The sequence below is a fragment of the Neopsephotus bourkii genome, unplaced genomic scaffold (assembly GCF_033783945.1).
Source record: "Neopsephotus bourkii isolate Nb327-2 ecotype Australia unplaced genomic scaffold, CSIRO-AGI_Nbou_v1 NB_30, whole genome shotgun sequence".
NCBI lineage: Eukaryota > Metazoa > Chordata > Aves > Psittaciformes > Psittacidae > Neopsephotus > Neopsephotus bourkii.
This window is the reverse complement of record NW_026900547.1, coordinates 357,894-382,005: the sequence shown is the minus strand read 5'-3', so window position 1 is coordinate 382,005 and position 24,112 is coordinate 357,894. Positions and strand designations below refer to the sequence as shown.

Here is a 24,112-nt window from a genome sequence, read left to right as displayed (position 1 = left end):
AATGGTGAAGACCACACACAACAGCAGAGGACATGGACTGCAGGAGCACTGCTGCTGATACACCAAAGCCAAATTCAGCACTTTCAAAAATCCCTTTACCTCACAGAGTTGTAGGCTCTAAATAGCATAGAGGTGATGTGCCTCACCTGGGTATGATGTTGCTCGCAATTAATTTCATTACCTGTAGTAATGAAGCAGAGGTAAGAGGCAATTTTCCCAGAATCATAGGTGCAGAGCCCACATAGGCATTCTCACTCTGAAGTCATCTCTGGTAGAGATTTCAGCAGTCGCTGAACCCCAGTGAACATCTATCACCACATGCATGTAAAGACTCATGATTTAAAAAAAATCTGTGCAATAAATAGCTGCTATTATAGATGAGGTATGTAAGTTTTTGTTGGCTAAAAAAGTTAGAATTGAAGTGTACGTAAGGCATACACCTTTCTGGCCAAGAAGTTGCCATAAACTAAGAAATATTTCATGCAGGTATGGGTATGGAAGTAGAACTTGAATTAGGTGCAGAAATTACTGTCAGATTGTTACCTTTTAAATTACCAGTAACATCCTTATAAACACTCTTCTGTGTGCCAGCCGAAAGTAAGATGGCATAAGGAGTCTGTTACCAGCAATACCTTCATGATGAACCTTTCTAGAACCACTGAAACCACTGCATGCACTTATTCATTTGCTTTGGTATGTACAGGACAAATTACTAAGAAAGAAGGACCTATACTGGGACACAGGGCTTTATTGTACAGATCCTCTCTGCTCCAGTAAAAGTGATCTCACCCTATAATTTATATTAATAACTGCCTTTCACAAAATAACAATGCTCATAAAATAACCCTTCTTGGTGTTTTCCCTTCACTGACATACACACTAAATGATGTGAAAGTGCCTAAAGTTAACTACAAAAAATTAAGGATAGTGTATTTCCATTTGGCTTCAGTGACAGAAATCATAGTACCTGGAACTATTCAGTGACAGAAATCTCTAGTATCCAGAAAGCAAGTTCTCTGAAAATTCAGCTCACTACCCAAGTGTGAGGGGGAAATTAAATGAAATAAACTAAGAATAAACAGTACAAATCTGATCTTCCTATGTGCATGTGTACCCCTCTCCCAGGGGCTGTATCCTGCTGTAAGGCAGAGTTCTCAGCTTGTGTTCTGGCACTTGTCAAAACTCACAGCCATACTGACTGAAGCCACAAGGATCAGTAAGGTTTGTGCAGCCTAAGGGCAGGAGCTGTTAGCAAGAAAGAAGCATGGATGTGATTGGTCAGCAGTCAGTTGCATACATTTCTGAATCAATTGGACACTTTGCTGTGCCAACTCAAAGATCACAATACCTATGGTGGGCATGGGATGGGAAGGCATCTTCATGCAGTTCTAGGCCTGGTCATACAGTCTCCTCTGCAGACAGCTCTAGGTACCTAGAGAGAGCTAGGAGGAGGTGTTATCTCTTTAAAGAGCTACTAGCTCTTGATGATCATGCTCTGGGTATGATTTCCAAGGTTGTAGACTCATGCTCTTATTTTTTTGTCAAATACAGCTCAGCATTCACTGCTTTCATGATCTGCGTGTGTTGCTCTGGGTATTTGGACATTAGCTATCCTAAATATGTAGGGACTGTTAGCACTAACTTCCCAAATCAGTTTAATTTTTGCACTGAGTACACTGAGTGGACATGTGCTTTTTAGTTCCATGTAAAAGCCCTGCATGAACCACTGCAGTGTTTCGCACTTAACCACTAGAAATTACATTTAGAATTACATTACCTTTAGAAATTTCTCTAAGCAGGATAGGGAGGTAATCTGCTTTTAAGTCACACTTTCCTAAGTTTCATATTCTCTGTTATTTTTTTCCTGGGAAACACTTTTACTTCCATGATAGTAAAATTGTTTTACTCTCATCATTGGTTGTCTTGCAAATGAAGAATTTCTGGAATCCTAAAGCTTAGTTCCTCATGATTTAAGAGATTTGAGTATTCATTCCAAATGGCATCTCACAAAGGGCCAAATTCCACCCAGGGATAAATGACTACTCATCCATGCCAACTTTAACAGGATCCGCTCTGCTCAGAAGAGGACAGCATTTTATAAAAGGCTCTTACTTGATTCTGCACCCATTTGCAGAAGTAAATAGTGTATACTTCTCTTGAAGCATTAGTGAAAAAGCAAACTCCTGCAAAGAGGACAAGAGTATCAAAAAATAACTTGAGTTAATGTTCTTACTGATAAAAAAACTGTTTTAGAATAAGTTGTCAGAGATCTCATGAATAAAAGGCAGTGTGCTATGTAGTGCCTATGAATGGGAAAAACCTTTTTTTGATAACAAAGACTACTTAAATAACATACTTCCTATAGGTTATTATGAAGAAAGTGTAATACAAATAAGGCAGTTGCTAGCATATTAATAGGCTGGCTGCAGAAAAAAACTCTTATGCCTCTTTAGAACTGCAGAAGAATCTGCTCATCTTGCAGCTTTCTTGAAGGCTCAAATAGTTGCTCAACTGCTTCAAAAAGTTAAAAGACATTTGAATAACTTTTTCAGGCCATGTGCCAAAAATTGCTTCAACATCTTGCAGAGATGACTTAGTTCTGAAAATATGCATACAACTTGACAACAGTGAACCTGCAAGCTATCTTCTCCAAAGTTCTGGGCTAGAGACCTGAAGCAACAAAATCTGTTACTTTCTCCCCTGCCCTTCCAGGCTGTACCTCATTTTTCTTCCCTGCAATTTCCGCTAAATATGTCACTGCAAACACTACCTCCTCTTCTGCATACTGATATCTAAGAATATTATGCTAAAGCAATATGGCATATAGCAACAACCAAGAGGGAATAAGGAAGTAATTTATTTTTTTATTTGGTGTGCCTGCTAAAACCCATGCTTTCCTTTGAATCCACTGTCAAGCATCAGAAAGGGACTACCCTAAACACAGACAGATTATATTTTTTTTATTATTTATTTTTTTAATCTTCCAGCTCAAAAGCACCATCTGCATTCTTTAGGACAGAAATCTCATTATTCATTCCTTGTCCTCTGATAATTCTTGCATAATAACCTGAGTAAGCTTTAAAGGTTAAAAAAATGCAGGTCTACACCCAAACATCATAAAACCGCTGCCAAAGAACTGGCTTGGAAACACAAATAAATACTCATGCTTTACCTTCTTTCTTCTTCATCTTTTTCTTTTTCATCGTCTTCATCTTGTTTGTCATCTTCATCATCTTCTTCATCTTCTACTTCATTTTCATCTTCTTTGTCTTCTATTTTGTGTTCATCTTCTTCTTCACCTTCATCATCTTCTGTTTCCATGCCTGGCCTTTGCTAGGAAATGCTTGCGGCAGGATTGTCACTTAGAGGACAGGAAACATGACACGCTTGTCAGGATTCTTTTAAATTAGGGGCTTGTACATGTGTGTGTGTGTGTATACATATATTAATTATTTTCATTTTCCTGTTGATCCTGAGCTAAGGGGATGGTGAGAGCCTGCATCTGAATTTCAGTGAGCCCCTAGCATTACTTTAAACCAGGGCTTATTGAGTTTGGTTCCAGGTACTGCTGCTAAGACCTCTGAACATATTTTAGACAATAGGGTGCTGGTTTCCTCAATTACTCTTCCTCTGAAGCTTGGAATCCCAGCACACAACAGAGACAGGTTTCCTCTTAGCTGCCTCACATTCTTAAATCAGAGGTGTTATCCTGCATCTGGAGAGGATTTCCTTCCAGAATGCAACTGCTTACTTTGGTCCTAATCTCACATTTTCAACCTGAAGTTCCATACTCACTGAACATAATTCTTTCCCGTATGTCTTTTCAGTTTAACAAAATACAACCAACTTTTCTCAGGTCTCCTGAATGACTCCTGGCAGCTCAAATACTCATAGCCCTGTGATACTTAACATTTGAACTTTTCTCCAGCAAGGTGGAGCAAGCTCACTCCTAAATGAGGCTGAGCTCTGCCTCCTTGAAGGTCTAACTCTGTCTTCGCAATACTCAACAGTAAATAGGGTACAAACTGTTGCTCTGATTTGATTTGAAATATTTAAAGATGTCCCAGGGGGCTGTATCCTGCAGCAGGAGTATGACCAACTTTCAACACAACTGGAGGAAACACTTGGTTGTACTTGCATGGGGAAGAATGACAGCCAGTTGCAATGAATACCAGTATTCCAGAGAGAGTTGTAAGCATGCAGAATTGCCATACTTGTATGGCAGAAACAGCCATATAAGTAGCTCAGGTGACACAGGTGACATTTTCTCACATGTTACTCTTGAAACACTTCCCATCCACACAGCAGCAGTGAAATCTCTCAAAGAATATCGCTATTCCCAACACAACTCTGTAGACAAGAAGGGTCTATCACTGCATTAGGAAAAACAACAACAACAACAACAAAGAAACCCCAGCTTTTTCTGAAAAGAGCTTTCTCAAATGGCCCTAGTACAATTTCACAAATGCCAATAACATTCCATTCCATTCCATTCCATTCCATTCCATTCCATTCCATTCCTCACACTTTTTAAACAGCTTGCTGAAGGAGCCTATTGATTTCAGTTTTAGAAATTTCTTGGGCTATCTCTTTCATAAGTGGTTTAATCCCATCTGTTTAACTTCTCGTATAACTGTTAACATGAACTCAGAATTACCTGTCTTGTGCACACACTCCTTTGTGGGGTTGCTGTACAGACAGAATTGTAGCAGGCCTACATCTCCTTTCCTCATGTGAAAGCTTTTTTTGCTAAGGACTCATGTGCCTGCGGGCTGTTGGGAAAAACTAAACAAAACTCCAGCAGGGAGGAAGGAAGCAAGGGAGGTTTGCCTTGAGGCCAGGGTACTTGGCATAGCGCTTATCCCATGTATGCATTTTCATCTATCTACAGGAAACTCACGGGGCATTAACACTGCCAAAGATAGTAGCTGAAAATTCTTGAGACTCGAGGCATACTGCCAGGGCAGGGAGAATGATGCAACAAAAAAACACCTATTCCGTTACCTGGCTAGAAAGGGTAGGGAATCCTAAAGCCTCACTTTTCCTGCTTGCATGGGACCCTCTTTTAATTCAACCATTCTGAAAAGTGCACAGATGATTACAGCTCTACAGCTCTAGTTCTCAGGTATTCATCTGCTCTATAGTCTTTTGGCTAAACTGCAGGCATACAAGCCTGCAACTGTTTCAGAAACCTAAGGAACCCAAGAATATCTTCAACTTGTAACCCTCAGAGGAAAGAGACTGAGATGTGATACCAAATACTGCCAGACAATTTCTGTGGGAAATTTTGCACAAGGGTACTCAATATTCTTTTACTCCCAGTCAGAAGTATTTTCACAAAGCAGTAGTCATAATTAATCCTTAAGAAAAAAACAACACCCAAAACAAAACACCAACCACCAAACAATCCCCCAGGATGTGGTAACTACCATTCTCTTTCCACACATACGCATTCGGGTTTCTTTATCATTCCAAAATGAAAGCACTAAAATAGAGCCCTATACAATCAATAATTCACTGCAAAATAATATCCTAATCACATTAAAGGTGTAGTTTACCTCCACAGATTTTGTTAAAATCAAGAAATGATTTGACCAAAGCATCAGTCTTTTGAGAGGTTCTGTAGATATTCTTGCTTAGAAACTAATCTTGAATTACTTTCACTGCATAAAATCTAGATAATGTAAGAAATAGAGCAAATTTCTGAGAAAAGGCCTCAGAGAAATGCATAAAAAATTATAACCAAATAGAAACAGAATAAGAGAAAATGCCACGTTTTCAGAGCAGTGTAATAGACTAACTTAGCATTAATAGCAATGATGCATTAGCTCCTTGTTATTAACTTCTGTAGAAAAGAAGGTTGTATTAACCATGTATTTTTATCCATTATGAAAGTTCTGCAGGGAGAAAAGAACCAAGGCACAGGGTAGAGTAGACATATTTTCCTAAGTAAACATAAATGCAGCTTTTTTAGATTTTAGACCATTTAATTAAAAAAATTACCCTATTTGGAGATCAGTATTTCTATGTACACAAAATAAAATGGATAGTAATGATGTAGGAATCTTACAAGCCTTTCTCCTTTGCTGCTGTGGCAATTTTGCATTTCTGTTAGTAAGTACATGTGGATTTGAAGCCAGCCTCTGTCCACTGAATTTTAATAGACTTGATTGGCTACAAAACAGAATATGAAGTAGTAATTTGGAATAAAACACACTTTTCAAGAAAGTAAGCTAAAATTAAGCTTTAGCATATCATATTTTAAATATGCTAAGACAATAACAGAGTGTCTAGAAAAATATTACAATAGACAAACTTGTAACATAGCAGCCTCCCAGTATCTGAAGGAGGTCTACAAGGATGCTGGAGAGGGACTCTTCATCAGGGACTGCAGTGATAAGACAAGGAGTAATAGGTTAAAACTTAAACAGGAGGAAGTTCTTTACTGTGGGGGTGGTGGCACACTGGAATGGGCTGCCCAAAGAAGTGTTAAATGCCACACTCCTGGCACTGTTCAAGGCCAGGTTGGACAGTCTTGGGCAACATAGTCTAGTGTGAGGTGTCCCTGCCCCTGGCAGGGGGGTTGGAACTAGATGGTCTTAGGATCCTTTCCAAACCTAACTATTCTATGATTCTATGTACTGCAAAACCAAACAGGTATCCAGGATATTTAAAAACACTTCCTGGAAAATTTACAAATTCTCAAATCCTTGCAAAATTTAAGACATTTCTCTTTAGATATCTCACTTGCCACCTTCCAGCTTGACGATTTTTTATTTACATACCATAATTGGAGTGGAAAGAAAGTCACAAGACAAAACTGAATGATAGCTACCTCTTCTTAGATGTATACATCTCATTTGAGCTGACAGCTCTACACAGAAGGCATTTGAAGGGCTGGAACCAACTGCTGTTATTTCTGGAATTTATTTATGTTATACCTGCATTTACTTCAGCTTATTCTTCACTTAGATATTCAGCACTATTTACCTGATGGCCCATGAGTGTCTTTCTGCATTTGTCTTCTTTTAAGAGGCATCAGAGACTCCAGATAAGAAATTTTTCCTTCAGAAGATCTTAATTCACTGTAGTAGGCTTGGGAATAATCTCTCCTACAGAGGATTTGAGTGTTTTATTTATGCATCAGTTAGGCAGAGAAATAGGAATACTACTTAAAACAAGTTAAAAAAAAAAAAAAGAAGTAAAAAGGTGAGGTGGGTCACAATAGTATCTCCAGAAAGGCAAGGAAAAAAAAAAAAGAGCAGGGCCACTTCAAACAGTTGCAGGAAGAAGAAAAGCAAGCTATCAGAACTTTATCAGAAGGAGCCAACATAGGATTGGGCTGTTACATCTCTCCTGTACATCTACATGGACATTCTGCTTTTCTGCGAAAATCTTGAGTGAGTCCAACATATTTTGGGTTCTGAGTTTTTTGTTTTTTCTTTTCTCTATAGAGCAAAAAGCCTACTTAACAGTTTGGTGCAATTTTGTATGTCATTTAAAAGTTACATACCATACCATATCAGCTTGTTTATAAAAGGAAAAAGCAGGTAATAATTTCTTTGCATGCAAAAGCAATCACATTTCCCCAGTATCTGGAAACATGGGAATGCATGAGGACACCAGAATTAATATTAACCAAGGCATTAATGTTTTTCCTTGGAGGCTTTTTCTTTCATTTTTCTTTCCCGAGTGCTCCAAGAATGAAGTGTCTTCCAGAGCCCCAGTATATATATTTCAGCAAGTTCTCTATGCTGAAGACATTCCAGTGGTTGAATGTTGTCAATACAAAACTTGTCAGCAGTAAGTAAACAGCAACTGTAAAACTACTTTAAGTAGCTGTACTATAATTTGAAAAATAACTGACAGAGCAAATGAAAGACTTGTGGGGGCAAATGAAAAAAAATGCAACTTCTGGGAAAACATGAGAACACCTTTCAAAGGGAGGATGTTTCAAACAGGAATGCTAATATCCTGAATGACAGATGAGCTTTCACGGGAAAAAAGTATCCAGTGAAAAGTTTTCAAGATAAGAAAGATTCTTCTGTTTATTTAATGGTATAAAAATGTTTTGCCTTTTTTTAATAACTGAAAAAAATAATCTCTCTGCTCAATGAAAACAAGCAACAAACCAACCAACCCACAAAAATGTAAAAGGTAGCATCTAGAATAGCTAACTTATGTCTAGAGCCTCCTGTATAACTTTAGATATGCATTTCTCATTTTTGCCAGTATTTAGGCCTGGATGTCTGTGATTTTAGAAATGTGTTTGGTTAAATCCATCACAGTTGAGTGCTCCTTCCTCCTTCTATAGATGTGAAACAGTAGCATCTATCAGTATAGTGGATAAGGACACAAGAAAGCTTCAAATGTGTCATTTCTAAACATTGGGAAGTTTTGTTCTGCAAGAACTTCCTAGGGCCTGGCATGTCACAGACAGGATGCAGCAGGCCCAACTATCAAGGGGCCACAGATTCTGCAAAGGTTTTGCTGCTGTGCAACATGTTCTTTAGCTGCCTGCTGAGTCCCAGAGGTGGTGTCCTAGGAAACCACTGCCATTGCTTCTGCCAGGTTCTTGAATCCCTTAACTATGATGCAAAGGCTCCAAGACTGCATGTTCCCAGAACCACTAAGTACCACAACAGTTCAGAAATAGTCTTGAACTCTGATGTGCTGCTGACCAGTAGGATTTAGGAACAGGAGTGGGGTACCAAGTAAGTCCATGTTGACTGGAGCCACGAATACAATTCTCCTCTGTACACTGAAATAAACTATGCTTTAAAAAAGTGCCTCGGGCAGACTCCCTGGTGTCAAAACTACAGCAGAAGAGGATGGTGTAAGTTAAGGACATAACTAATGAGGGTTGTGGTTTTATGACAGATCAAAAAAAGAAGCCTTTTGAAAACTCATTATTACTCAGTCTACCCCTCCACACCTTTACTCTAACAAAACACAAAGAATTCAACTTCTCCATAACAGCAGTTGTCGTAATTGAAGTACTTATCTCACTTTTCCTATAACCATTATACCCTGTTATTCCTGTTTTCCCCATCCTCTACTCTCCTGGCAGGTCTTTCAGAAACCACAGTCCTTAGTAAATGTAACCCCTAATGTCTCTAGCCATTTCTCATAACATAGCAAAGGAGTCAGTCACACTGGCCTTTTTTTATGATTAAAAAAACTCCAACTCAAACCCCAACAGAATAAGATTTAGACATGGTTTAAACAGTAATAAGCTTCAGGATGAATTGTTCTGCTACCAGTATGAAGAGGAATGGCAAAAGCATTGCCATCTTGCCTGATGTCTGGAACTAAATTCAGTAAAAGATGTTGCAGATACCCATCAGAACCATAGTCATATGGGACAACTTTTAAGTCCCATTAAGTTTTCGTACACAGTACAAAAACACTTGCTGATCTCAGTAACACCATCTTTAAATTCAAATTATTCTTCATACCTTCTTTTCAAGGCATCATAGCCAGCACTGGGTCTTTCCATGCTTGCCTGAAAATTTTGGCAAATAGCAGCTCATGGGTCTGGACAACATAAATACATTTTAATGAGACAATCTACTCAGAAGGGGAAGAGAAATTGAATCATTAACTAATTTTACATATGATACCAAAAAACATTGTTTTCTCATTTGAACTTATGATATAAAGACGAAAATCTTTGGTTACAAACAAGTTTTGTGTTTTCAAACCAGAGCACATTTCCCTCTTTCCCAGTCCATTGCAGGCAAGACAGAGACAGCATATTAGGCTGCCACAGCATACGGGATTGAGGGTGTTTATCTCAAGAGTCTACATTTGCAGTACAGATGTTGTCTCAACCACATCTGCTCAAAGAAACTTGGTAACACAAAGCATCCTTATATGTGCATTTTTTTGTCTATAAAACATCAGCTACTAGATGACAAAACACACCCCACACAATCCAGTTTAGGCACAAGTCACACTCAACTGACAAAAACCACAGAGCTGACATCTCTGAAAACATCAGATCAGGACAGACTAAACACAGTGGACATGGGGGAGAAAACCTCCAGCTTTACCCATGCTTCATACTCTTGCAGTACTTTTTCAGGAGTAAAAAAAAAAAAAAAAAAGAAAAAAAAAAAAGGAATGAAAAGCTGCTTGATGATGAAGATGAAAACAACCATACCTGAATTCCTCTCAACACCTTCCAGCACCTGTGCCAGATGCGAAGAGCCAGATCTGTAGCAATACACAGGAATGTACCAGCCTGTTCCCTCTCACTCCAGCACATCTCCATCAGTCTCTTTGGAAACTCTGGTGACTGCAACACCAGGCTCCAAAGCCCTGGGCTCCTCAGCTCCAGCACTGCCCATCGCAGCTTTGTTAGGGAAGTTAATGAACAAATCAAAACCTTCTGTTATTTCAGCAACTACTACTAACAAAGCCATGCTTCACGTCTGGTGAGCAACTTCCTAACACCAGGGAGCTCTCACATGTGAACATAAAAACACAGAAAAGTCAATATTCTTTAATCAATATTTAATTAAATTCAGTGAAGCATAGAATGGAATGTGCTATATGATTAAGAGTCCTTGACAGTAATGAATTGTTCATTATAACTTCACTATGTGTTTCAGTGATACGGTTTGCTTCTAAAGTCCAAGGACTCCTGGTTAACAAAATTAACATACAGATGTTTGTTGACAGGTTTTAAAGTGAATTCAGTCATACTTCAGAAATATTTTATGCTGGAAAAGTGTCTAATCAGAGAGAGCACAACTTATTAGTGAGAGTTTTAGATACCACACGTATCAGTGTTGCACTTGTTTTTCAGCTATATTCAAAATGACATTCAACACAGGAGTTGTCTTCAATCAAACTTAGAAACCAATCTTCTGCATCAAGGTAAAAAAAAAAAACCAAAACAAACAACTCATCATCTGCTACTAAAAACTTGAGAACTTCTGCAAGATGCACAATATTGTACTGCTCAAGTGAGAAGCATGGAAACAAGAACTGCAAGTTAATAGGTTTATACTTGCATGTGGAGTCTACAGACCATTGAGGGAAACACAGCTTAGTAAAACCTCACTGCTCAGAAAGCATCCAGTTGTATTTGTTTTCAAACAAAAAGATTGAAGATGTGTGTGTGTCTAGTCATGGAAAAAGTCTAGACAGAACAAGTAGAAAGCTCAAGCTACTATTATAATAAAAAGGATTAAACCGCTGCAGAAATTTCAAACATATACTGCTCAACAGTGCTTATTTACAAGATTGGTTTGTGAAACAAACAATTTTAATGGTCAGTGACTTTTAAGAAACAATCTGTTTTTCCAGGTCTTTAATTCTATAAACTCTGGTATTCTTCCCAACATACTGCATATAGGCACACAAGATCTTTTCTATCAAGACTAACTTTATACTGGATTTTCCTGTTCAACTGTATCAAGGAGCATTGCTCACTTCATGACTTTGACAGTGTCAACAAATTAAAATTGATGTATCTGATTAAAGCATAGCTTTAACTCTGATTTTAATCTAAAACATAGCTAACATGTGACCAAGAATTTCCTAAGGAAGAAACATGGTGATGCAGAGCTGTTACCTAGAAAAATTTTGAAATCATTTTGAGGACTCAGCAAACAAATAATAGGACAATTTGAATCTTCCATGCTGTAGAATTCAGCTAAGAATTATTAGATGTTGTTCAGCACCTAATATTTCGTATGTTTTTGCAGGTTATGAAAAGAAATCATGGGATTATAAATGAGCTAATTTAACATGTTTTACAGAGACTTTGTTATCAAGAACATTAGTAACTAGAAGATCTCCAAATCATGAGCATTATCAATTTCAATAATATCTTCAGGGTCCATCTTTGCTTCGTGATGCCCCTCCTGTAGATCATCCAGGGAAGCCAGAGCTTCGGTCGTATCGCTAGCGAAAGTCTCACGAGATGCGTCATCATATTCTTGCAGGTTGAGCCCTCTTATGGCTTTTTTCATCTTCTTTCCTAGAACTTGTATTCTCCTCTTCTTAGCAGCTTTTTTGTTTTCATACTCCTTTTGGTTCTCCAGGTAGAATATTTCCTTGAAAGAGAGCAAAACAAATTTGGGCATATTCAGTTTACTAGTGTTTACCGAAGAAAAATAAAGTAGTTAAAAAAAATTACAAATACTGTTCAGTAATATTTAACTAACATTATTGGTAATAGAAACATGAGGATAGACTGCACTTAAGGAAAATGCCCCCAAGACAATAAAAGGACTGGGAAGCTTGCCTTGTGAAGGAAGCCTCAGAGAATAGGGTTTGTTAAGCACAGAGAAAAGACGGCTCAGGGAAGACCTTATCATCACGTTCCAGTATTTAAAGAGTGGCTACAAAGAAGATGGAGATTCCCTTTTTACAAGGAAAAAAGAAGGGTACACAAAAAAAAAAAAAAAAGAAAAAAGAAAAAAGAGGAGATTCCAACTGGACACAAGAGGGAAATTCTTCACTGTGAGAACTATCAGCCACTGGAATCACCTTCCCAGGGAAGTTGTTGATTCTCTAATGTTGGACACTTTTCAGATTCAGCTGGACAGGGTGCTGGAACATCTTGTCTAGATCGTGCTTTTGCTAAGAAAGGTTAGACTAATGATCACTGGGGTCCCTTCCAACCTGGTATTCTATGATAAATTATTTTATTACATAAATTCCCAGCAATCCCACAGTATATGCAAATAAGCATCACTAAGTTTTCACTTCAAGTATCCTGGTGATACAAAACTGGGAGGAAAGGGTGGTTGACCAGAGGGTCACACTGGACGCGGAGGGACCTATTGAGGAAATGCAACCAAATGTTTTATCACAGCTTGAAAAAAATTTCCTCCACAACTGATATTTGAGTTCATATCTCATTATCTGTACTGTCAAGAAGTTGTGAACTTCATTAACATCTTCTCTACTGCAAAATATGACTGTTACAAGTTTCCTCTATATTTGAAGGAATGTAGCAAAACTAAATGCTGCTACAGACCCCTCTTTCTCTGGTTATTTTGTTCTCCCTAAAAGCTGCAAGCCAAGTGCAAAGGATGCACAAATCTGTGATGCTGGTGTACATGACAACCTCCATGATGACAGGATAACACATTTTTACCACAGTTTTGTATAACAAATGAAGTCCCATACCATCAGTGAAGCTCATTTAGTGAAAACTGCTGTCTCATTAAACACTTACCAGAATCACCAAATGAAGAATGAGACACAAAAGTGCAAGGGTATGGAAGAGGTGTTAGGAGAGCAATATTTTTTTTTTTAATCAAATTTGCAACTTTTTGCAGCTTTAAGCTATGAAAGGTTTTTTTGTTTGCTTGTTTGCTTTGGGGGTTTTTTAAATTTTTTTTTTTTTTTTTAAACCTAAAATGACAATCACAGTTTACATTTATTTGTTTCTCAATTCCCAGTACAAAAGGTTAGGATAGTTTGCAGAGTGAGCTGTAGCAGCAAAATAAGTATTTCTTTTATCGAAAGCTTCAATGAATTTAGGAAAAAAAAAAACAAACAAAAAAAAAAGATCAACCAACCAAACCTTCAAAAATCCCCCAAACCAAGCCAAGCTGTTTAAAGTGAATGAAAAAAATACCATCTTCATACCTTAAAAAGAAAGGCAATAATATTTACAAGCTGACCAAGCTGATTTGGTGAGAACAGAAATGATGCCAGTGAGCAATTCAGACTAAGATCAGACCAATATCCGACTTAATGGGAAATACCGCCTGGCATAACAGTTGGAGCTATATAGGAAAGTATTCTGTTATGAGAACTCTGTTCAGTTCATGCACAGTGACAGAGAGCTCCAAAAGCAGAAATACAACTGCAGATATCATTGCTGTGAGGTATACACAAACTGAAGAAAAATCCAATGTTCATCTCTTCAGATTCTACACTCTCAACATCCTCAACAGGTTTTTGTGACTGATAACATGTAAGAGGTGTTCTCACTACCTAGTGTAAATGGTGATTCATCTTCCCAGCCTCCCTGCATTCCCCATAAATTCTGAATATGAAAAGCTGGTTTCTTTGCAATATAGAGTTAGTTGCAGTAGAATTTGAAAGAGATTAAATCAACATTTCTTGTAAGAAAAAAATTAAATCCTTTGGACCATCATTTGCACTCTTGTTGACAATTTTACCTTGATTTGCTCTTCTTTGATACTAGGTGTGTTCTTCAGCAGGTTTAAATAAACGCCCCCTGGTGTTCTCCTCCGAGTGCCATTCTTAATAGGGAAAGAACAAATACATAATAGCAAGCTAAGTATGTAAGTGTTGATATAAATACAGCATCTAAGACGATTCTTTGTGTTGAGACAGAATAATAAAAAGTGTTGTACTGGGTGAGGTTTTACATTTCTGACTGAACTAGTCATAAAAAGTTCAAAAAACAGGTTAGTACATTTGGGTAGGTAAATTACAAGGTTGCAAAAAAATTGCTCTAGAACATACCAAACTGTTCAGCTACATACTAAAACTGATTTTAGTAGTGAAAAAAACAAAATGTGAATAGTATTCTAACTATTATCACAAGGATCTACATAAATGTATATGCTAGGTTGAATATTCACAACATTCATGACACCTAAGACCAGTAAAACATCAAAAAATGAATTTAATAAAATTATAGATAACTTTTTTTTTATTGTACTCTGCAATTCTACAACTTACCTGCATATCTCCAGGATTTTGTATTTCTGCCTAGGTAGGAAATGCAACACGTACTTTGTAGTTTCTCCCCATAACACATTAGTTCCATGCTTCAACAGTTTTTACTGAAACAGCAGCGGTGCAATATGCCATACCACACTGAAGCATGAACGGACTCCACTCTGAAACCTTTGTAAATTCTAAGCACTAATTATAATACTACTACCCAACTGCCCTTGGCAGTCTACGAAGTTGAACTGTTACTCCAGTGCTCTGATATTGTACTAAACATGATACTTTCTGCAAAATAACAAAGTAAAACAAAATCCAAAAGTTCCAAGAACAGAGAAGGTAATTTTTAATGTCCTTGAAGCAGGATGATAAAAGTATATAGCATTTGCTACCAGCACAAATTCCCAACAAAGAAAAACCAGTATGATCTGCCTTTCAAATAGTGTGCTCCGATCTGCAGCCAAAGGAACCTATGCCACCAGGATTGGTGTCCTTTCATCTCCTTGGTTAGCACTTGTCAGTAAGTACTGTAATATTTCAAGACAATAAACTGCTTCTAAGACAACCTGGTAGCTGTAAAGTTGTTGTCTTCTTGGGGTGGGTTTTTTTTTGTGTGTGTGTGTTTTTAATCATCCCCTTTCCTCATCTGCTTCTAGTGCTGGAACTTAAAAGACAAATTATAAACAAATGCCTGAAAGCGCTCATGAGTTCCCTCTTTTTTTCTTCTGAACTTTTGCAGTGGGGCTCATTATTTAATAATAAAAACACCCCAACATAGTGAGAAATTCCAGATATTTTTACCACAATTTTTAACAGAACTCAGTACTCATTTTTGCTCTACTTATACACAAGCCAAAGGTTCTCTACTAAAGCTGACATTCCCTTCTGAAAGCTACTCTTAGAACATGGCATTAGAAATGCTCACTGCTGAGTACGGTGAACTCTGATGGCACGCTAACCCACTAGATGTATGTTTGGCAGCACCGACCTATCTGACTTCTTGAAATGTGCCAGAAGCTTCACATTCCTAATGTCACAGGTTTTTATTCAAGCTTCAGAACCCATCCCACTTAGTTCTCTGCTGAAAGATTCCAAGGGGAGGCAGGGTAACAAATACAATGTTGTAACTGTAAATCAGTTACTAACCTCAGTACAAAGAATTGGGTAATTCCCAGGTTCATTCATGTTATTGTTCACTCAGATCCTGCTGGACGATTAGATTACCTTAATTGTCAAGCTTAATTGTCAAGAGTTTCATTGCAAGAGAAGGCCATGAAACTGTGTGAGAACCTGGCCAATGAGAAAGCTGTGCAATGGCCCTACATAAATATTCTACAAGTTGTGTGTCTCCTCACCCACAAACCCAAAACACCTCACATTTCTTACCACTATGAACAGTCCACCATTTTGTTCCACTTCAGATGTTTCCATAAGCAGTTCAATAGCTTTCCTCTTCCCAATTATTTTCACTACCCGGGCAATTAAATCTTTCTTTGGCTCACAAAGGCTGGGAGGAGGGCGGAAAAAAAAAAAAAGAAAAAGGTACATTTATTGTCAGTTTAATTTCTTGAGTAAAATGGACCACAGAAGTTCCACAATGAGTAATTCATTCTGTGAAATATAAACCTCTGCTAAAATTAAAGATCGGTATATTTTAATGTGTTTCAATGACTTCTTGAATCAAACTTCAAAGTACCAAGTTTCTGAGCGATATTTTTTTTCCTAAAGCATGCATTTTAAATTTTTTTCAGTGAAAATGCCTTGAGTTATTGTTTTCCTGCCACAGACATGTGAAAAATTAAACCAAGTAAGAAACTGCAAAGATCTATACAAATCTCTGAAATTAGAGTACTAAATTCTGTTGTGCATTTAACAGTTAAAATTGAAGCTACCTCACAGTTAAACCAACTATCCAGACACAACAGTAAGTGTAAAAGTTCCCCTGTATCATGTGCCATTCAGACAACAGTAAAAAAACCTACGTAGAAAAAAAAAGAAATCAGCCTACTGATTAATCCAAGATAACATATAAAATGCAAACAAGAAAAAAATACTGCAGTATTACCAAGTTAAATTGTATTCTGTTAGTAAAAATGACTTCATACAGAAAATTTTGTTGTCAGTCTGCGCGAAGGAAAAGGCTTACAAAGTACATACACTCTTACTGGAAAACACTGTAAGCCCACAAATCAATACCACTTGCCCAGAGCAAGAGTTCAAATGCTAATTCTCATTTTTTAATGACAAAGCTTCTCACTAAGCACTTCAGTCCTAAGCACCACAGCTCAGTGGTTTTACATTCTGGGGACCAAGAGACCACCATCATTACCAGAATTTCTTGAAGACAACCAGCAAGCCTCATCTCTTCAAATGACATTACAAAGCTATAAGGTTGCATGTGCTACAATAACTGCATATAGAAGGTGTCTGAACATAGTGAGGAACTATTCAGATCACCCAGGCTTACCTTCAGCTGCTTCAACTGTATGACTGAAGTTATCTGAAATTAAATGTTAAACCTCACGTTTTAGTGACAATTGCCCCAAACATGAAAAGGATTGCCCAACCTTTTTATATGACTGAGTTCTAAATTGTGGCTTACTGGAAGAGATGAAAATATTTCTCAAAGATGCAGAGAATTCGAGATAACCAGGACTCCTTAGAAAGCTGTTTAAATAGACCTTGTGTTAGCAGCAGTGGCAGTTTAAACGACCAAATCCCCACTTAGTGTTCGTTCTGGCCCTGCACAATCCTCCGGTATGCATGCTTTAACTAGCAGCTGTTCACTGCAACAGGAACTGAATGAGGTAGACAATAAATGGCATAACACGGCCAGAAGAACTCGTTGATTTCAGTTCACTGTCTGGGCCAGCACAACAAAAAGTTATGAATCCAGGCACAGACAGCACAGCACAGATGAAAGAATAGTGCTGTTACATGTATAACCACAATCCTACTGATGCAGTTCATCACTGCTACTACTACAAAATTGTGAAAGACAGGCTTCTGCCTTACTCTGATGAAGCTCAATACAGCAAAGAGAAGTTTATTACAAAAGACATGCTCAAAGTTTTCAGATTCATAAATGAGAAGACACTGAGAGCTAACAACAACATTAACAATTGTCTAACTGCTGTATTTCAGCAACCGGTCATACCAACTAGCACATGTAAAAACAACAATGACCAATAAACTCATGCTTTATTTAAAAGTCAAGCTATCAGTAAATCCTTAAACTCTTGTTCCCTGTTTAACCTAATTTTCTTCTGTGGCAGTTTAAGTCAATCTAGAGTAAGAATGACTGCAAAGCATGTCCCTCACTTGGGAAATTATGCAGCAAACTCGCTCAGGAGACAAATCTGTCTGCAAACTAGCACTTGAAAAGATTGGGAAAAAAAAAAAAAACAAGCAGCTTTTTTTGTACTCAGCTCACATACAATAAGTAAATAGCAGGACGGTGAAAAGAATTGGATGGTGGTAGTGTGCATATGGCCAGAACTTCTTAATCCTAACACTGGCTTCCATAAATGAACACAGAACTGCAGCTCAGTTTAACAACATAGAAAGAAACAACTTGATTTCAGTGCTACTGTCTAACCTTGGTACAGCCCTTTATTACAACAGCAGCAAAACGTTTTCTTCAGACAAGCATGTTCTACATTAAGAATATGTGTATTTCAGAAGCTGCGTTCTCCAAAACACTACACAACAAGTAATCTATAATTTTAAAGGGTTTATAACTTAGCCAGATTTTTATGGTGACCACAGAAGGCACTTATTGGTGTCCAACTCCAAATACACATTCTCACTCATGAAGTATTTCCTAAACACAGCCCCACTACTAAATCTGTACTGTGAGAAACAGGTATTTTTCCTTGCCATTGTTCTCAAATAACAGAATATTTTGGTAGACCTTAAGGAGGAGAGGAAAAAAAAAGGGAAAAAAATAGACAGTATTACTGGATGCTTCTACAAGAAGCTAGCCATAATGCTGTATTTTAATCGTAGGATTTTGGAAATACACACAAGGCACTCATGCTGTTGTAATGTTGAATGCCATCTTACATATTTAAAAGCAAGAAAGTTCTTCCCCCTCTTCTTTTCCATCAACAGTTTACCAATACCTACAGAAGTGAAGATATACTGCTACTAAACTCACCGATAAGCGATTTCATCTGCCACTTTTTCCTCTGAATCTTCTTCTGTTATCTCATACCTTCCTTTATATTTCATTTCTTGTCTTTCACCTAGTCTATCTTTCAGAGTTCGCTTCCGTCTAACAGAGCCGTGTCCATTTTCTTCTTCTGCTGGCAATGTTTTCTTATCATCGTGCATGTATTCATCCAGTTCTTTATCTAAAGTCTCTGCCTCCTTTTGCTTAGCTTCCTTCATCAGCTTTTTAGCCAGTAAATAATTGTAAGTCTCAGACTGCCTGCTTCTGTCAATACTACCATCCATGCCTAGAATTCCAAGCTCATTAGCCACTGCATCCTGACTCTGCTCCTGGAGCACCATACCCCAAATGTTGTTGACCTTCTTGCCACCTACAGCAGTTTGTTTTTGGTGGCTCTGGCTAAACTGAAAAGGCTGAGATTTAGCAGGAGGGAAGTTGAAACACTTTTGTCGTTTTCGTTTCCACAGACAGCTGTCATCATCAGATTCAGAAAAGCTTTCATCACTTGAATCTACACTTGTGGTTGTTCGGTAAGGAACACTTGGTGCACATGATGAAATGCTGCTCTGGAATGGTTTGCCCAAATCATTGCCATCAAGTGAATTCTGAAATGAAAAAGTAAATGCCCATTAACTCAATTACTCTTGTAGATTAAAACAGCTGTCAAATCACACCAAAGATTTGACTAGCTCACTGATCTCATAGGAGTCACTTTACGTCATCTTTGTTGACTGAAATTAAAATTATTATGAGACTGGAAAAACTACTAAAATTCCCAAATTGGACAAAGATACAACACGCACAGCACTTTCAAAATGTAAAAACCAAACCACCACAGCAATTTACCACGGTGTTTTGGTTTATTTTTTTATCTGCAAAGAAACTTTTTTCAGTTTGAAAGAGGTCAAAATTAGTGATCTGCTATGAGAGACTGATCTGAAATCAGACTCCACTGTCCACTATCTTAAAAGATCGGTATGAGAAACTGAGATGGGATTCAACCTATCTTTTGTCTCAGAGATAGGTGGGAGGAGTTAAGATTCCAATATCCATTGCCCGAGGGATGAGTGGGAAAGAGCTGAGGGAAGACTCTTGAATCCATTACCTCGGGGATTGGTGTGTGACATTGCTGCCCATTATTCCAAGAATTGCTGCAGACCCCTGCAGCTGAAGAGCTGACTGCAAGATCAGGGAAAATGGTCCACCAGGAACATGCAAGACATGACATGAAGAACACAGGCATGCCCCCCAGATCATTAGAAAAGGGGGAGAAAAAGTAATCTGTCCACTGATGACTACTATGGACCCTGAGGGGCACCCTCCATGAGACATCGCTGTGAGGGCAACTCCATGAGACACACTCCACTCTGCGTACCTTCAAAAGGATGACTCCAGAAGGTTGCCTTCACAGGGCCACCCACCTTCGATGACTACTGCAGACTCTTGGGGGACACCGCTCTGATATCAGCTACCATCCCTGAAGGGCTCCCACCACCAGTGATGACAGATCCCTGGGACACCACTGGATCCACTCTCTCACTGCACCCAGAATCCTTGCTTCATTTCCATCCTTTTTCCAGTCTGTCCTATCGGTATCCCCTTCATTAATAGCTGTCTTTTTGTAATACACCAACTGAACAATAAAGGTATTTGACCTAGTTTGTCTTAATTTCACTCTTGGGATCACAAGCTGAAACAGGGCCCGACACTGGGGTTTTCTCCAGTTGGACCCCGACACTTGCAACAACAGTCTTCCCAGAGATTCAAACAAGAAGAAAAAAATGATCAAAAGAAACCAAAAACAAACCCACAAAACTTGGATGCTGCTCAGACTTTGAGAAGCTAACAGTGCATTGCGATTCTGGTTCAACCAGGACAGCACATCATCAGCTGGGGACACTAGTACTTTACAAATTGAGGTTTGCTTCCTTTAAGCCAACAAAGCACAGACTCACTATGGCTTCTAAACTGATTAGGACAAACCCCTTAAAGTTTCAACATACTTCACAAAAAAAGAGTCCCATTGCTATAAAAATACTCACAAAATGTTGTTTCCATATACACCTGACAAATAAACATTAAAGACAAGCCTCCTCAAATCTGCATAACCTTCAAAAGCACCACAGGTAACATAACCCAGAATTCTTATTCCCAATTGCTGGAAACTTTCAGCCACGCTGTCTGTGCTAATCCGCAGTAAGAATTTTCATTACTCATAATCCCATTTTTTTTCCCAGCTGGCTTCCTATCTTAAAGTTAGGTGCTATCCCCTGATGTCCTGGGTTCAGCTCTAACAGTTATTTTTCTCCTTCTTAGTAGGGTGCAGAGCTGCGTTTTCGACTTTAGCCCGAGGACAGTGCTAGTAACACACTGATGTTTTTAGTTGTTGCTCAGTAATGGTTATTCCAATCAAAGGCTTTTCAGTCTCATGCTCTGCCAGTCAGGAGCAGCACAAGAAGCCAGAAAGAAGCACAGGCAGGACACCGGAGCCAGACTAGCCAAAGGGGTATTCTGTACCACAACACATCATGCCCAGTATATAAACCTGGGGGAGTCACCTAGAAAACCCAGATCGCTGCTCTGGTCGTACTGGTTATTGGTCGGCATGTGGCAAGCAATCGCACTGTACATCACTTGTGGTCATTGTTTTCTTTTCCCTTTTCCCTTAAACCACAACACATGATTTTTAGAAATGGCCTCTCTTCCTTTAATCTCAGCTGAAATTAAAAAAAAAACACCAAACAAAACCCAACTTTATTTAACCTTACTGCCTTCACCACCATTATAGCACCATTTCTTCATCCTCCTATTAGCAAACAAAAAACACAGGCCTTCAACTAATTTTATCATGTTATGAACTACAAACCGTTAATTTAAAATTTATTCTGTAAGAAGACAGGCTGAGAAAGTTGGGGCTGTTCAGCCTGGAGAAGGCTTTGTGGAGACCTCATAGCAGCCTTCCAGTGTTTGAAGGGGGCCCGCAATGGGCTCAGACTTAAACAGGTTAGATATAAGGAAGAAATTTTTTTACTGTGAGGGTGGTGAGGCACTGGAACAGGCTGCCCAAAGAACTGATAATTGCAGCATTCAGGGCCACGTCGGGCAAAGCCTTGGGCACCGTGGTCTAGTATGTGGTATGCTCGTGCCAAGGGGGGTGGAACTAGATGATCCTGAGGTCTATTCCAACCCTAACCATTCTATGATTCTACACAAAACACAAACACACAAAAATCCCATATCTGCAATAATTTGTGTTATTACACCTCCCAGAACTATACTGCTAATAAATCAAAATAACTACAGAAAATAAACATTCTTACACACGGAGCGTCGCATACTGTTTTACCTTATTTTGAAATCTCTTCCTGCCCACACACCACCATGAATTCCTCATGAACTCCATAACCCACTCTAACCTGAAAACACTGAGACACTCGGCAACAAATAACATCTCAGCTATTCTCAGGTGCAAGAGTTGTGAAGCGCAGGGAAAGCAGCAGCCGGCACTCGGCGTGCTTGCTACTACGGGTTAATTCTATTGTTCTTACAGCAGCCGGCGGTACCGGTGAGCGCTCTCCTCCGCTCACCAAACCCAGTGGCCAGCAACAATAACAACTCCACCAACCCGCCCCGCATCATGCGAGCTTCCCAAGAGAGGCACTGCGGACACAAGCCGGTTCCTGAGCCCAGAGCGACCTGTAAGTCCTGAAGAACGGCCCCTGATGCCCAGCCGCAGGGCCGGAAACTCCTCCGCAGGCGCTCCGCACCGCCAAGCGCGGCTGGGCATCAGGGGCCCCGGTCCGGCCTCTCGCTGCGTTCTCCCGGTAGGGCCTTCCTCCTGGAACCGAAGCCACGCCGCCGGCCACCTCGCCCTCCTCACCTGCTGCGGGTGCCCGGGGGAGCCGACGCCAGGCATGTCGGAGTCCGAGTTGCAGAGCTCGCCGTCCTCCACATCGCCTTCCATGCTCCGCACCTCCAGCGCCATCTCAACGACGCCGAAGCGCGCCGACAAGCCGAGAAAAACGGTGCGGGCGCAGCCGTGGCACCTCCCTCCCACCAATAGGGAGAGGGGGCGAGAGTGACGGAGGCCGTGGTGCGTGTCGGGAGCGCCGGCGAGCGGGTGGGAAGGCGGGAAGAGGGAAAAGAGAGATCTGTGGGGGAAGTGTGACAAGGGAAAGGGGAGCGGTTGGAGCGGCGGCGCCGCCGCCATGTTGTGAGCGGCAGGCGGGTGCGAGCGCTCCGTGCCCGTGTTCTGCCGCCTTGTGTCGTCGTTGCAGTAGTGGAAAGGCGCGGTGCTACACAAAGAAAGAAGTTAGGTGGAAACACGGCTTCGCTGCCTGCCCAGAGCGGCTGGTAGGGCCTTCGGTACCGGGTGCCGTGTGCGGTGCCTCAGCACCGAGGGAAACAACACCAACAACAAGAAGCAGCAGCTGTATTATCGAGTTAGTAAGATGGTCCGTTTTGATCTCGACAGCAGATTCTTGGGGCATTTCTTCACAAATCGTGAAAGAAAAGCGTATCTACTAGCACAGTGTCACTCAAAACCCCCTAGACGCCGGAAGAAACGTCTTGTTCCCTGCTAGTGAAGAGGAAATAAGTGACCTCCCTGGTTTCCTTTCAATGTAAATTACTATGTAGTATTATGCTTTTGTTTATGTATGACTCAAGCCTTCCATTTGTGCACTGTAAAACAAAATGTCACTCCCCGAGTCTGTAACTGGATCTTTAAAACAGGACACTGCATATTAGGTGATGTTCAGTTAAGGGATTGATACTCTGAAATTGAGCTATTTTTACTTACCACAGGCTGGCAAACTTAAATTTCTGTTCAGAACTTGTGTGAGCAACTAAAAGAAGTCTGGTCATGGAGTTTAAACTCTCTCCTGACCTTGTGTGTAATGACACATAAATGAGGTGGTATTTGGTGACCAAAGAATAAATCAGTGGAGATGTGAGTGTGAAAGTGATGAATGAATATAGACAGCATTGGTCAGATGAACCAAGTGTCCAGTATTCTCAGGTGATATAAACAGATGTAGATATACAGTTTCAGGTGAGGGCAGGCCTGCATCTCTAGAAATTTAAATGCAGTGCACATTTTACATCTCTGCTCATGGAGATGAAGAGAAAAAATCCATTTGATTGTCATGTCTTCACAAATTTTCATGGATACTGCTTCTTGATAAAGGGCAAGAAATCATGCTACCGTCTTTTGTCTAAGAACAGGTGTTTTACCCAGTCGATGTGCTACATAAATGGAAAGAC

At 39.6% G+C, this 24,112-nt stretch overlaps 1 protein-coding gene across 1 annotated transcript; it reads right to left on the bottom strand.

Moving 5' to 3' along the window:
- Positions 1-10,503: 10,503 nt before the first annotated feature.
- PHAX (phosphorylated adaptor for RNA export) lies at positions 10,504-22,911 on the bottom strand. The gene is made up of 5 exons (XM_061376627.1): positions 22,728-22,911; positions 18,833-19,452; positions 16,060-16,180; positions 14,154-14,237; positions 10,504-12,068 (listed from the first exon to the last, which is right to left on the bottom strand). Exons 1-5 carry the CDS (start codon positions 22,830-22,832, stop codon positions 11,799-11,801), a joined length of 1,200 nt encoding a protein of 399 aa, XP_061232611.1. The 5' UTR covers positions 22,833-22,911; the 3' UTR covers positions 10,504-11,798.
- Between the last annotated feature and the right edge of the window lie 1,201 nt (positions 22,912-24,112).